The sequence below is a fragment of the Bufo gargarizans genome, chromosome 1, assembly GCF_014858855.1.
Source record: "Bufo gargarizans isolate SCDJY-AF-19 chromosome 1, ASM1485885v1, whole genome shotgun sequence".
Lineage (NCBI taxonomy): Eukaryota > Metazoa > Chordata > Amphibia > Anura > Bufonidae > Bufo > Bufo gargarizans.
This window is the reverse complement of record NC_058080.1, coordinates 477,307,879-477,324,021: the sequence shown is the minus strand read 5'-3', so window position 1 is coordinate 477,324,021 and position 16,143 is coordinate 477,307,879. Positions and strand designations below refer to the sequence as shown.

Sequence of the window (16,143 nt, the reverse complement as noted above, 5' to 3'; positions counted from 1 at the left end):
GTTTGTTTTTCAATTGGTTGGTACAGTTTATGGTACATAGGTGGAAAAAGTACTGAAATGATTTATCTTTGTCTCATTTTTTTACAGCACAGAAACCTGACATTTTAACAGGGGTGTGTAGACTTTTTATATCTACTGTATGTACAATGACACAGATATAAATCACACGTCCAGTTCATCTGTGGATAATTCCCAGAAACATGGAGAACACCTGGAACGGGTGTACCAATCTTGAAACAAAAATATGGAGAAATTAAGCTACCATAAAAATCTCTAGTTTATTTATGCAAAAAGATAAGAAGCCATCCACATGGACAACAGCGCCTACGGGTTTCGGGTCACTGCATATTACATTATATCATGCGTAAGAGTCAGTATGCAATGCCTTGAAATGCGTAAAGGCTGTTGTAAATAAACTGCAGATATTTATAGAAGCTGTATTTCTCCATATTTTTTAGTCTAAAATGAATGCCAATCAGAGATGATGGTTTACATTATTAGTTTATGCTTAAAGGGAACCTGTCACCAGGATTTTCTGTATAGAGCTGAGGACATGGGTTGCTATATCGCCGCTAGCACATCCGCAATACCCAGTCCCCATAGCTCTGTGTGCTTTTATTGTGTAAAAAAAAAAAAAAACGATTTGATACATATGCAAATTAACCTGGGATGAGTCCCGTCCCTGACTCATCTCAGAGACAGGACTCATCTCAGGTTAATTTGCATAAGTATCAAATCGTTTTTTTCAACAATAAAAGTACACAGAGCTATAGGGATTGGAAATTACGGATGTGCTAGCGGCCATCTAGCATCCCATGTCCTCAGCTCTATACACAAAATCCTAGTGTCAGGTTCTCTTTAATGGCTCTTTTTGTCTGGGGAGCAATCATCAGGGGAAACAAAATGGCCACCTTCCTATTAGTACACACAAAACCTGTCCTAATCACACAGGAGGACAGAAGTTATTTCACAACACTGAGGTATAGAGCTGCCTGATCCTCCTCTCTGCTCTACTTGTCAGGGTTTATGATCCTGAATACAACTGATAAGAACTTTAGCTGAATCTCTGGGAAACTGTGGTGATAGAGACTGCATACAAGTGCTGCTGCTCATTAGTCCCACCCCCACCTCCTCTCATGTCTCCTCATGAACTCCATTCCCCAGAGAATCGCCTGTATTCAGGATCATAATCCCTGGAAAGTAGAGCAGAGAAGATGAATGAGGCAGCTTTTTACCTTATTGTTGGGAAGTAACTTATCCTCCTGTGTGAACTTTGGAACGCTTTTACTTATCCAAGCCATTCTGAGATTGTTTTCTCGTGACACATTGTACTTCATGATAGTGGTAAATTTCAGCCAATGTTTTTCATTTTTATTTTTATAAAAATCCCAAATTTACCAAAAAAAAATAAAAATGTGCGACTTTCCAAATTAAAATTTCTCTGCTTTTAAAAAGATAGTGATAGCTCATATAATAGTTATTACTTTACATTTCCCATATGTCTCTACTTTTTGTTTATATCATTTTGTGAATGCCATTTAATTTTTTGTGGGGATGTTAGAAGGCTTTGACGTTTAGAAAAAAATCTTGAAACTTTTCAGATTTCCAAAACCCACTTTTTTAGGGACCAGATCACTTATGAAGTCACTGTAGGGCTTACATAATAGAGACCACCCATAAGTTACCCAATTTTAGAAACTAAAGCCCTCAAGGTATTCAAAACTGATTTTACTAACTTTGTTAGTGCTTTAGATGTTCCACAAGAATAAAAGGAAAATGTAGATGAAATTTCAGAATTTAACATTTTTGGTAGGTTTTCCATTTTAATCAATTTTTTTCCAGTAACAAAGCAAGGGTTAACAGTTAAACAATACTAAATATTTATTACTCTGATTCTGTAGTTTACAGAAACACACCATTTGTGATCGTAAACTGCTGTACGGGCACACAGCAGGGCTCAGAAGGAAAGGATCGCCGTGTGATTTTGGAGGGCAGATTTCACTGGGATCATTTTAAGTTGCCATGTCATATTTGAAGACCCCCTGATGCACCCCTAGAGTAGAAACTCCAAAAAAGTGACCCCATTTTGGAAACTACACCCCTCAAGGTATTCAAAACTGATTTCACAAACATTATTAACTAGTGTTGAGCGAACCCTAACTGTAAAGTTCGGGTCCGTACTGAACTTTACGATTTTTGGTACCAGGACCCGAACTTTGCTGGAAAAGTTTGGGTTCAAGTTCGGTGTTCAGGCATTTAATAAAGCTTTTAAGCTTTAAGCTACAAGCTTTTAAGCTGTGTGCCCTTAAAAGCCATCACAGCCATGCCTACTAATGTCACAGCTGTGATTGGCCGGTGCATCATGTGACCTAGCCTCTATATAAGCTGGATCACGTGTAGCACCGCCCATCAGCTCTCAGTAGTGAAGGGACAGAAAGCAGGCAGCTGAAGTGAGGGACAGTGTTAGTGCGATTTTTTTTTGTGGGTGCAATACACCATCTTTGCACCCCTAACACAGAAACATAATCATAAATCTGGCTGTTAATTCTGTGGGTGACCTACATCGATTTTTTTTTGTGTGGGTGCAATGCAACATTGTACTTTGTACCCCTGACACACAAATATATTAGTTAATCCGTCTGTTAGTTAGGTGCATGTCATATACCCATTTATTGCGTGATGTACACCTGCACTGCATATGTAACAGGGAAAATATTATAGTTAATCTGTCTGTTAATTAGGTGCACGTCATATACCCATTTATTGTGTGAAGTACACCAGCACTGCATACGTGACAAAGAAATTGATATAGTTAATCTGTCTGTTAGTTAGGTGCACGTCATATACCCATTTATGGCGTGAAGTACACCTGCACTGCATATGTGACAGGGAAATTGATATTGTCAATCCATCTGTTAGTTAGGTGCACGTCATATATCCATTTATTGCATGAAGTACACCTGTACTGCATATGTGACAGGGAAAATAATATAGTTAATCTGTCTGTTAGTTCAGTGGGTGACCTCAAAGAATGAGGAGAGCATCAAATAAGGGTCATGGTACTGCTTGGGTTGGTGGAGCTCCTGTTGCAGGGAGAGGACGTGGTCATTCTGTGACAGCTACAGGTGCACGTAGGCGACAGAACGTTCAGTGTTATTTTGTAGGCCCGAATACCGGTGTACAAATGGTGAGGGTCCAGTTCCTTTGCATTGTCTTCCAACCCGTCCCCTGATTAAACCGCAGAATTGCAGCCCATGGGCATCTGTCTTTCACCTCACCCCTTTGCAAACCAGCCAAGTAGTCTGAACCCCAAGTCATGCAACAGTCTCTTATGCTTTTTGATTACTCTGCTGGCAGAGTTTCCGAGGGCCGTTCACATAGCCCTGCTCCAGAAGTGGAAGAGATTGAGTGCACTGATGCCCAACCACTTATGTTTCAAGATTTAGACATGGGAGGACCACCGCAGCACATCTCTGATGATCACAAAACGCTGCTGCGGCTTTCTGCAGTGTGCAGACCGACAAGGTGTCACGGATGGTGTTGCAGAAAGCTGGAACTTATAAATAAACATCCGACTGGCTTGATCCCAAACTAAGGAGCATATGGGTGAGCCCTATAAAATCCCTAGAGCTCTCCCTAAATGCTATGCCCATGCAAAGGTCTTTATGGTAGACTATTGCATGCCCACGTACCTAATACTATGTGACACCTGAAAACCCTATAATAGTGAGGGGACACGACCACCGGCTCCCTGCACTTAATACAGACGGAGTCAGGGTCACCTAGAATCAAGCCAGCAAGGAAAACACAAATAAGGGAAACAGACTTATCTGAGGAGCCAGCAGAAGCAGCCTCCAGCAGTGAACACAATCCAGGAAGAAGTATAAACCGCAAAGTGAGGCAGTATGGGAGGGAATATAAAGGGAGACAATTAGTGTAAATAGGTGACAGCTGGGAGAAGGAAAGGAGATGACAAAGTGAAACCAAAACAAAGAACGTCATGCAGGTAGAGAAGAACATCTAACAGACCTTCTCACAGAAGTAGCGGTGACACAAGGAGGGCAGGGGTGAAGAGTGGGTGGAAGATGATGCCACTGAGCCTCAAGCCCGGCCTGTTGGTGTGCGATAATGGGCGAAATCTAGTAGCATCTCTGGGCCTAGCCGGTTTACCGCACATCCTTTGCCTGGCACATGTGCTGAATTTGGTGGTGCAGACTTTCCTGAAAGATTTACCGATATGTCAGAGCTGCTGCAGAAAGTGCAGTCCGTCTGTGCGCGCTTTCGGCGTTCTCACCCTGCTGCTGCTCGCCTGTGTGCGCTGCAGCATAACTTCGGCCTTCCTGCTCACCGCCTCATATTCGACATGCCCACAAGGTGGAACTCCACCTTGCACATGCTGGAGAGACTGTGCGAGCAGCAGCAGGCGAGAGTGAAGTTTCAGCTGCAGCACGCATGATTGAGTCGCTCTGTGGAACAGCACCACCAACAAGTAGGCCTCCATGCAGGACATGTGTGCCGCGTTGCGCTGTTTCGAGTACTCCACCAACATGGCCAGTGCCGATGACTCAGTCCTCAGCGTTACTATCCCACTTCTATGTCTCCTTGAAAAAACGCTTCGGGCAATGATGGAAGAGAATGTGACACAGGAGGAAGAAGAGTGATCATTTCCACGGTTATCAGGCCAGTCATTCACAAGTGGCTCGGAGGGTGGATTCCTGCACCAACAGAGGCCAGGTACACAATTGTCCAGCCACAGCACAGTTCTGGAGGAGGATGATGAGGATGAACAGTGTTAACAGCAGGGTGGCACCCAAAGCAGCTCTTAGGGGAATACAGAGGACACAGACGATACACCTCCCACAGAGGACAGCTTGTCGTTGCCTCTGGGCAGCCTGGCACACATGAGCTACTACATGCTGCAGTGCCTGCGCAACGACTGCCGAGTTGCCCACATTCTAACCAGTGCTGATTACTGGGTGTCCTCCCTGCTGGATCCCCGCTACAAGGACAACGTGCCGTCCTTAATTCCATCACTGGAGCGTGATCAGAAGATGTGCGAGTACAAGCGCACCTGCTGGTAGACACGTTGCTGATGGCATTCCAACCTGACACCGTGGGCTCAGTGGAAACACAAGGTGAAGGCAGAGGAGGAGTAAGAAGCCACCAACACAGTTGTGGCACCGCCAGCACCTCAGAAGGGAGGGTTAGCATGGCCGAAATGTGGAAAAGCGTTGTCAGCACGCCACAACAACCAGCACCACCAGCTGATATGGAACAGTAACAGGAGGCAGCATTTCATCAACATGGTGGAACAGTACGTGTGCACACGCTGACACATACTGACTGATGGGTCTACCCCATTCAACTTCTGGGTCTCCAAATTGGGCACATGGCCTGAGCTTGCTCTTTACGCCTTGGAGGTGCTGGCCTGCCCTGCGGCCAGTGTATTGTCCAAACGTGTGTTCAGCACGGCAGGGGGGTGATCACAGACAAGCGCAGCCGCCAATGTGGACAAGCTCACGTTCATTAAAATGAACTAGGCATGGATCCCACAGGACTTGTCCGTACTTTGTGCAGAATAGACAAGTATACCGGCCGCATCCAGCCATTGTTTATACTCCAGCGCACTTTCTCTTTGTTTTCTTTTTTATATTTCTCAATGTTTTGGGGTCTTCCCAAATTTATAAAAAATAAAATACAAAAATAGTGTTGGCTACCTCCTCCTCCTCCACCACTGCTTCCACCTACACCGCCATATCCACCACCTCCTCAACCTCCTACTCCACTTTGACCTTCGCCTCCTAGTTCAAGAAAATTATTTTTAACATTTTTTTTGTTATTCTGTTATTTTAATTAATTTCCCTATCCACATTTGTGTTCAGTGAATTTTGGCCTGCTCTTACCAATATTTTGCTTCCTTTTGCAGCACTCTAGCCCTTTCTATGACTTTTTTAGAGTCATTTTAGTGCCCCAAAGATCACTTCAATGACTTCAATGGGTTTCGGGGTCAAGTTCGTGTCCTGAACCCGAACTTTGCTGAAAAGTTCGGCTGAATCCGGCGAACCCGAACTTCCAGGTGTTTGCTCAACCCTATTATTAACCCTTTAGGTGTTCCACAAGAATTAAAGGAAATGTAGATGAAATTTCGGAATTTCACTTTTTGGGCAGATTTTCCATTTTAATAGATTTTTTTCCGGTAACAAAGCTAGGGTTAACAGCCAAACAAAACTCAATATTTATTAGCCTGATTCTGTAGTTTACAGAAACACTATATTTGTGACCTTAAACTGCTGTATGGGCACATGGCTCGGCGCAGAAGGAAAGGCGCGCCATATGGTTTTTGGAGGGCAGATTTCACTGGGATAATTTTAAGTTGCCATGTCACATTTGAAGACCCCTGATGCACCCCTAGAGTAGAAACTCCAAAAAAGTGACCCCATTTTGGAAATTACGGCATAAAGTGGCAGTTTTGTTGGTACTATTTTAGGGTACATATGATTTTTGGTCGCTCTATATTACACTTTTTGTGAGGCAGGGTAACAAAAAATAGCTGTTTTGGCACCGTTTTTATTTTTTTACAATGTTTATTTGACAGATTAGATCATGTGCTATTTTTAGAGAGCAATACCAAATATTTGGTTGTTTGTTTCAGTTTTACATAATAAAGCATTTTGAAAATATTTTTTTTTATGTCTCCATATTCTGAAAGCCATAGTTTATATTTTTTGAGCAACTGTCTTATGTAGGGGCTCATTTTTTTTCAGGATGAGATGACGGTTTGATTGGTACTATTTTGGGGTGTGTATGACTTTTTGATAGCTTGGTATTACACTGTGATGTAAGGTAACAGTGTAAGGTATATTTTTTTATGGTGTTCACCTGAAGGGTTAGGTCATGTGATATTTTTATACAGCAGGTTGTTTCGGACTCGGCAATACCTAATATGTTTATTATTTATTTATTTATGTTTTACACAATAAAAGCATTTTTGAAACAGAAAAATCATGTCTCCATATTCTGAGAGCCATAGTTTTTTTTATTTGTCGATTGTTTTTGGTAGAGTCTCATTTTTTGCAGGATGAGGTGATGGTTTGATTAGTACTATTTTGGGGTGCGTATGACTTTTTGATTGCTTGGTATTACACTTTTTGCGATGTAAGGCTTTTTTTACACTGTTTTTATTTATTTTTTTCTACGGCGTTCAGGTGAAGGGGTGGATCATGTGATATTTTTATAGAGCTGGTCGTTACGGACGTGGAAATACCCAATATGTCAGGTTTTTTTTCTATTTTATTTAACGTGTTTTATTTTGAGAAAGGGGCTTTTTTTTACTTTTTATTTTTGTCCCACTCTGGGACTTCAACTTCTGGGGTCTGATCCCCTCTGCAATGCATTACAAGTCAGCTTTTATGCTGACAGCCTGCCTGTGACACCCAACCTAAGGGAATGGATTTCATAGGCTTCCGTAGAAGGCAAGCCGACTTGGAACCGAACCCGAGTTCGGGAAATGCTTTTTACAGTACAAATTAATTTATGAAGTTAGACTTCGCAAAGCAATAACTTCGGCTCATCGGAGCCAGTACATTTTATGTTTCAAATGCTTTATTGAAAAATATTTTCATCATCATAAAAGCATCTCGATTTGCAAACACTAATATAATAACAAATGTATTATGGTCATACATTAAGTACAGAAATAGTACGACAATAACAGAAACGTACATCAATGGAGAATCCAGCGGTAATCAGCAGCTGAGAATTAGGAGGCAACAACACAATTTCAGGAGGTTTGTCTCCTAGGAGGCACAAGGCGGGCGTAATTTGGTAAGGGCATCCCAATATTGTAGTGAGTAGCCTACTAATTTTAGACCAGAATTGCTGGACAAGGGGACATGTCCACCAGATATGGTATACTGTACCCTCCTCAGTACACCCTCTAAAGCAGAGTGGCGACACATCCGGATATATACGGTGCAACCGAAAAGGTACTAGATGAGTTCTATGAAGAATCTTCACAGAGGTCTCCGCTAGTGTGGTCTGCCAAGAAGTCTTTGTCAGAGTCTGAGAGCGAGAGAACCACCTAGATAATGGACAGTCTAACTGTGTATCTCTGTCCCATTCCGTCATATATGGGAGTCGAATCCCCTCGGGCGAGAGGTCCAGCATGCTATATAATCTAGACAATAATCCCTGCCTATACAGAGAGAAATTCACAAATCGCTCAAAGGGGGTAAAGTCCAAATTCTGGTTGGCAGTCTGTAGAGAATGGAGAAATGAGAAGACCTGATTAGCCCTGAACGATTCACTACCAGGGAGGTCAAATTTATCTCTAAAATCATTCAGGGCAATCAGTCTCCCCCTGATCTGGAATCTGTGCAGATTTGTACATTTATTATCAATCCACCACTTGAAATTAGAGGACTTCAGTCCTGGGGGAAAGGCAGGGTTACCAATCAAATGTAGAAGTGGAGAGAGTTTTGACTGCAATGAAAATTTAAATCTGACTGATCTCCATAATAGGAGGGCCTGGTACGATAATGGCGAATCAGAGCGAACCTTTTTCGGAATGGGAAGTGTAGACCAGAGTAGGGCTCTCCACGACCAAGGAGAGAAGAGGGACTGCTCCATCGAGACCCATAGTGGGCGAGTCTCAGGTTTTGTATGTGTCAGGAAGAGCTGGGCTAATCTAGCAGCTTTATAGTATTTTAAGAAATCAGGAACCGAAAGACCACCCTGTGTTTTATGTCGACACATTATAGCCCGAGCTATACGAGCACGTTTGTTACCCCATATGAATTTCAGCACCTCTCTCTGTAGGCCGTGGAGATCCCCACCCGGGACCGGTAACGGTATTGTCCGGAATAGATAAAGGAGCTTAGGTAAAACCACCATCCGAACTATATGTATCCTGCCTATCCAAGATATCGGCAATGTGCTCCAGGTCTTAAGGTCTGCTCTAATAGCCCGGTACATAGGGATATAGTTCATCTTATACATCAGGTGCGGAATGGTGGGGACAGTTGTGCCTAAATATGGTATATGACTCGGTTGGTAGTGGAATTGGAAGTTTTTTAAAAGAGTAGATTTTAGGGGATGTGGAGTATTGCATAACATGAGCTCGGATTTTTGATGATTGATCCGGAGTCCGGACGCCTTTGAGAAGTTGTCTAAAATTCGCAATAGGTTTGGTAGGGAGACAAGGGGGTTGGTTAGGGAAAGGAGAAGGTCGTCAGCGAATAGGCTCAGTTTGTATTCCTTATCTCCAACCCTAACGCCTGTAACATTTTGGTCCTCTCTAATAGAAATAGCTAGGGGTTCCATAGCTAAGGCAAAAAGTGCTGGAGATAAGGGGCACCCCTGGCGCGTACCTCTAAGTATCTGGATAGGGGCAGGATTCAGGGACGGGAGTTTGAGATATGCAACTGGGTTCGAATATAGAGCTCTAACCACTTGTACAAATGGGCCATTAATACCCATTGACTGGAGGACTGAGTGTAAGTAATCCCACGTGACAGAATCAAAGGCCTTCTCTATATCAAGGGCCAGAACAGCTAATGGTGTATTTCCTTTGTTTGCTACTTGAATCAGGTTGAGGATTTTACGTATATTATCAGGGGCTTCCCTACCCGGGATAAACCCTACCTGGTCTTTACTAATAAGGTTCGGGAGCAAACAATTGAGCCTACGTGCAAGTATAGACGTGAGAATTTTAGTATCTAAGTTCAGCAAGGAAATTGGTCTATAGTTGGAGGGAGATAAGTGATCTTTTTTGGGTTTTGGGATTACCGCTATGTTAGCTGCCAAAAAGTCAGGATGTGGGGTATTACCTTGCATTATATGGTTACACAATTTAGTGATATGTGGAGTTAGGATGGGGGTAAATTTTTTATAATAAAGGGCAGATAGTCCGTCCGGTCCCGGGGCTTTGCCTAATTTCAGAGATTTGATGGAGAATTCCACCTCCTCGTTGACAACCATTCTGCCTAGGTCACCCACTGCCTCAGGAGAGACCCGTGGTAAACTAACAGAGGCTAAGAAGTCGCTAAGGTTCTGGCTTTGAGTACCGCTAGGTTTAGCATACAGTTTTTGGTAGAATGCATGAAAGGTCTGATAAATGTTTTCGGGGTTGGAGGATATTTGGCCTGTCTTTGACCGAATCTGGAATACCTGATTAATGGTTTGCTTAGCTTTGAGTTGGCGGGCTAGCATTTTGTCAGGTTTGTTGGCAAACCTATAGTAGTAGGATTCAGTCCATCTCAGTGCCTTCTCCGTTCGATCTGTGAGGATCATGTTTATTTGGAACTTGGCGTTTTTAATTTCTCTAAGTAAATATAACAAAGGCACTCTTTGGTGCGCTTTTACCAATCTGCTAAGCTTGGATTCGAGATTCAGCAGTGTCGCTTGCCTCTCTTTTTTCAAACGCGAGGCCTCCTTAATAATTTGGCCCCTCATTAAGGCCTTGTGGGAAAGCCATGTTATTACGGGGTCCGGAGCCAGTACATTTTAATACTGTACGAAGCTCCTGCTCCGTACAGTATTAGAACAAAGTTTTATGTGAATCGAAGTCAATTCATTCATCCCTAGTTAATACGCCTGCATCGTCGGTGACTGCCGGGTCCGTGCCCCTGATCGGGCAGGTGCAGGTCCGTGCCGCTAATCAGGCGGGCGCAGCTCCTGCCCCCGCCCGATCAGCCCACCATACAAGTCACTTCCGCCAGCTCCGTACATGTATGACGGGGGTCCTTAAGGGGTTAAGGATAAGACAAATTTATGTGATATAAAGTACACCAACATAGACTGGCTTAATATATTCCCTTTATGATTAACTCCCCCTATGTTTAATTGAATAGTTTGTCTTTGATAGAGACGCTCCACTAAATATTAGCTGATTGAGTCGATAGCAATTTTCTAATATGCTTTTATTGACATTTAGCTGCATTTGGCAGTGTAGCTACCCCTAGTGACCTGGCAGCAGCTAGAATTAGTAATTACCACAGCTGTGCATCCTGTGCCAGATGCAGATTGCCTCCACAGTTTTATTAAGGCTGCAATAAAATGTGAACATTTTGGCATTGGTAAGAAATGACCAGTGGGCCACCCTTTAAAGAGCATGCTGGTTTTACGTTGAGTTGTACTTGTGTGCACTATTGGCAAGGAGATGTCATGGTAAGGTACATATTTGCTGTCTGCCTTGCCAAAATGTTTAGAGGTACTGTACTGTTTCAATGACTTGTATACTTATTCCTCGATAGATTTAAATGGCTTGGCAAATACTTAGCAGTCCTTTAGAAAATTAAGAAATTTGAGTAATAAACTAGCTACTTTTTTTTTTTTTTACTGTGAGCAGGACTGGTTGCCTCTTATAGACTACGCTGGTCTACAATACATGGTAATAATGTGAGCCTGTATCCAATATGCCCTCATGGCTGAGCAGCCTGACAGGAACGCTCACCAATGTATAGTATATGCAAGTGCCAGAGCGTAGTGTGTTGTGAGGCCAAGTCCCCTCACCAGGGGTGCACCTAGCCTTTCTGCTGCCTGAGGCGAAAACTGAAATGGCGCCCCTCCCTCCCCATTGGCAATTTCTTAACCTAACCCCTTCCCTTCAGCCCATCGCCCTTCAGCTGCCCCTCTTTACCTGGTGCTGCCTGAGGCGATCACCTCACCTGGCCTCATTGGTGGTGTACCCCTGCCCCTCACCCCTCTAGGCAGCTCTGCAAATGGTAGCAACCGGTCCTGCTCCTATTCTAGGACATGTTGCTTGCAGCCATGTTAAATAATTCCTGGAGAATCCCTTTAAGGATTTCTAGATTTCAGTTTTTATTTTTCTATTTCTCATTGTACTTTTCCTTTTTCCTTGTACTCTGGTTTTCTTCTGCACTCCAAAATCTTACTGGCAAGTTAATACAACAATATAGAATACAAGATACGGTACTCTGTATTCCATACCTCTAAATGGGGCACTTCTAATATTCACATTGTATTATAGACTTGGTTATAATGAAGTTACAGAAGAGACTCACTATAATGGTTCTATACTTACTGTTTTCTCTATATGGAAATAGAATTAATATATACAGGGTAGCCCACAAAAAAGTAGCCCACCTCCAGCAATGGTATGAAGAGATGAACGAGCAAGTGGATTGTTTGTTTTAATTACTCACAAGTCACAATAGATGCTGAAAGTGGCATCCGTTCACGTCTATGCGTTTTGGGCACGTTAGATTATGTTGACTGATACTGCTTGCAGCTTTTCAGCAGTGATGCTGCAGAAGAAAAAGTGTCCTGCTTTTTCCAACAATATGGGGCAACATGCCACACCTTAGGAACTCACTGGCACGGGTTAATGAACTATCCGTAACACGAACGAGAATAGGGAATTTTCTATTTTGTTTTTGCGGGTCCGCGGAACGAAAATACAGATGTGTACAGCACACAATGTGCTGTTCGCATCTTTTGCGGCCCCATTGAAATTAATGGGTGTGGACCTAATCTTCAAAATATGCTGAATGGATGTGGACCAAAACTACGGTTGTGTGCATGAGGCCTTAGACTGGTAACAATAAAGGTATACTCATTTTTTATATTCTGTCTGATCTGTCAGAAGAACAGAAATGAAAACAGATCTGTTATTTTGAGCATCGGTTATGATCAGTTTGTGTCACTTCCGTTAGAGATCGGTTATTTTTGACCGGAGAAAAAGTCAGATGCGTAGAACTCGCTCTTCTGAAAGGGGGCTTTATCTTAGTTATTTGGACCATGTTGGCTCAGTGGTTAGCACTGGTGCCTTGCAGCGCTGGGGTCCTGGGTTAGAATCCGACCAAGGACAACATCTGCATGGAGTTTGTATGTTCTCTTGTATGTGTGCATGGGGGTACTCCGGTTGCCTCCAGGTTCTCCGGTTTCCTCCCACACTCCAAAGACATACTGATAGGGAATTTAGATTGTGAACCCCATTGGGGACAGCTTGATGCTAATGCCCTTAAAGCGCTGCGGAAATTAGTAGCGCTATATAAATGCGTAAAATAAATAAGCATTGGAGTTTAATTTCTCTAATCTAATTTTATGCCACGCCTTGGGCTGCAGTCACATGGGCCGTGTGTTGTCCTTGTGATGGCCACATTTCCCAGACTAACTACTGCTCATGTGAGCTGAGCTCACTGCATCATAGTAATTTGTGATGTGAGTTCCAGTGTGGGTCTACTGTCCTGTACTCACAGCATCATTTGAGTACGGGACAACAAGGCCGGAAGTCGGACTGGAACTCACGGCATTATAGATCACTAGGATGCAGTGATTCTAGATCATATGCATCATAGTAATTTGTGATGTGAGTTCCCACGTGGGTCTACTGTCCTGTACTCACAGTATCATTTGAGTACGGGACAACAAGGCCAGAAGTCGGACTGGAACTCACGGCATTATAGCTCACTAGGATGCAGTGATTCTAGATCATATGAGCCACTGTCGGTCTGGGAAATGTAGCCATCACAAAGACCGCATTTTATTGACTGTACTTGGCCCATGTGAATGCCGTCTTATACTGCTATTCAAAAGATTTTTTTAAGGTGACACTATATCAATAAGCATCTTCAGGAAGACAAGATAATTGGCAATACATGTAGTTATTTTCCAGTATTGTCAGTAAAGTATACTCCACCTGTGCTCGACCAGATTTACCGTAGTACTTGAAGTATGTAGAAAATCCTATAATGTGTGAGTTGTCTTAACAGCAGGCGGTCTTGCTGGCTTCTGCCCCAAATCCCTGCACACTTTGCATAACTTAGTGTCTGGACTATAGCTGTGAGGCAGGGCGTTGCGGCACAAGGTGTATTCCTCTAGGTATTTAGCAGCATGGGGTGTGTGTGAGCTGTGAAGAACTTGCTGATTATTTAATAGCTGATAGTCTAAGCATTGCCGCCCTGTGCATTCCAGAAGTAATCCTGCAATGTGTTTCTGTGAAGAAGAGAGGAAAGAAAAAAAAACTTTGTGTGAGAGCAATCATGCAAGCAAAGTATTTGAGGCTGACACTGGACAAATATTGCCGGGAAAGCCTCTATCTCCAGCCCACTGTAGTGTGCAGGCTCCTCCCCAGCAGACACAGCACAAGCTGGAGGTGTTTCATTTCCTAACAAGACACGTTTGTACACTCTCCTCACCATTCTTCCCTGCAGACAGGCAGCTGAGGGAAGGAAGAAGGGAGGGAGGCCGCATCTCCCTCACCACTGCTAGGATGCACAGCCTACAGGGAAGATGTGACTGCTGGCCCTGTAGGCACAAGATGAACGAAAGTCTTAGATACATTCCTCATGCTATTATTTGTGCTGCTGATTGGCTGCCTTCATGACGAAAAGATCGCTCTTCTTTACTTGTGTCTCCTTATGTAGCCCTTGCTGGAGGAAAGCCAGACATGGACAGGAAATGGACTAGTGCAGCAAGTCAAACAAGAGGTAAGGATAACATAAGGAGGAAGATGCCTTCTCCCCTATACTCCCCTGTCTATTGTCCTGTACCTGTTGCTGTTCACATTGCAGGGGAAGCACCTTCTCAACTCTAGTAATGAGAGTTCTCTCCAAGAGCATCTGAAGCTCAATGCCTGGAGATCATGTCTTGTGGAGTTGTTAGTGACGTGGAATGTACTTTGTCTTCACTTGGAAAAAGAAGATGTGAGGGGAGACTTTACAGTGTGGTCACTACTAGAGTTGTGCACAGTTGGTAACACCAGTCAAGGTGACCAGGTTAAGAAGTAGAGTGCAGAAATGTTAGGCTAGTCATTGTTCCAGAGGTAGGAGAGCAGCCTCCTTTGTCTTCTAGAAGAATGCAGGTGATTTCTCCCCCCTCCCCCTGTCCCCAATTGTATCCCATATGATATTTAGACCAGATGATATAACTGAATAGGTAATACAATCTTGTTCAAGCAGTACAGTACTGTATATTAACCCTTCAAGGTCAGTCAGCTAGCCAGGTAATAAAGCATAAATGAATTGAAGCTTGGAGCAATGTGCTACGCCATCACTAGAATGGATGCTAAATCCCAGTACATAATGGAAAAAGTTTCCGACTGTTACCTTTATGCCACTCCAGAAGACTATTGCTTGTCTACACTGTATAGAGCTGGAGGACAGGGATGGAAACAGACTTAATTCTGATCTCGTGTGTTCTGATTTCACCAAAAAATGCAAACTTTACTGAGAGAGTTTCCCAGAGATAAGTCTTAATTCTCTCACTTATCAAGTATATGAAGTATGCATATTTTAGGAACCTTATTTCAGGCTGAAGAGGATAAGTTTTTTTTTTCCACCCAGTGAAGCAATGGAAAAATGTGTGTAGCGTCTGTTTATAGTTTCTTACGCACATAGGCCATCTGCACACACGTAGAGTATCTCTCTAAACAAACTCTGTCATTTCAAACCCAGGTCTCGAAGTGGATTCAACTAAACCAGAAAAACAGACGAGGAGGCACGGGACGAAAGCGACAACATTGCGAAGAATTTGATGAAAAGGTAAAAGTCTGCTGCTCTTTACTGTGCATCGTATTCTTTTGCAAGAACATTCCCCCTCGCCCCTTTTTATTTGTGCCTTTCTAAAACTTTGGAACATTTGTTTGTGCCTTTTACAGTCTGAGGTTGTATGGTTGTATTCTCACTATATATATATTTATATATATATACAGTGACCACAGTGAAGATACAACCTCAGACTGTAAAATGCACAAACGGTGAAAAACCTCTCTAAAAAAATCTATATATATATTTGTAGTTTATCTATACTTTTCAGCTGGTATGGTTAAAAACCCACTAAAATGTATATATGTAAACCGGTGCTGTGCAATTATGTGTATGGATTTGTTTTATGTAATATGATCATATAACCGATCTTCTTGCATAATCACTAAGGTGAGTGTACACATACTGTTGTTTCTTGCAAACAGACTGAGGGGCCCCAGAAATGGCAGGCAGCCCAGAAAAGTTTTTCTATAGAAACTAAATCCTATGGCATTTGAAATAAGAAAGAAAATATATAGGCAGACGCTCATCTTTAAGTGAAGGACCAAGCACGTGATTCTTTAGGGTTTCTCTGTATACTGCAGGCATGCTTTTTTTTTTTTTTACAATAACTGCTCCTTCCCCAGGTTATGCCCTG

The 16,143-nt window shown here is 42.9% G+C and overlaps 1 protein-coding gene across 2 annotated transcripts in view; it reads left to right on the top strand.

Annotated features, from left to right (window-relative positions):
* Positions 1-16,143, top strand: part of LOC122922787 (aminopeptidase O (putative)) — a 435,225-nt gene that overhangs the window by 335,604 nt on the left and 83,478 nt on the right. For both annotated transcript variants that reach the window (XM_044273518.1, XM_044273526.1), the window contains exons 13-14: positions 14,388-14,450; positions 15,417-15,503. In XM_044273518.1, coding sequence (XP_044129453.1) covers positions 14,388-14,450; positions 15,417-15,503 — 150 coding nt within the window. The remainder of the gene's footprint in view (positions 1-14,387; positions 14,451-15,416; positions 15,504-16,143) is intronic.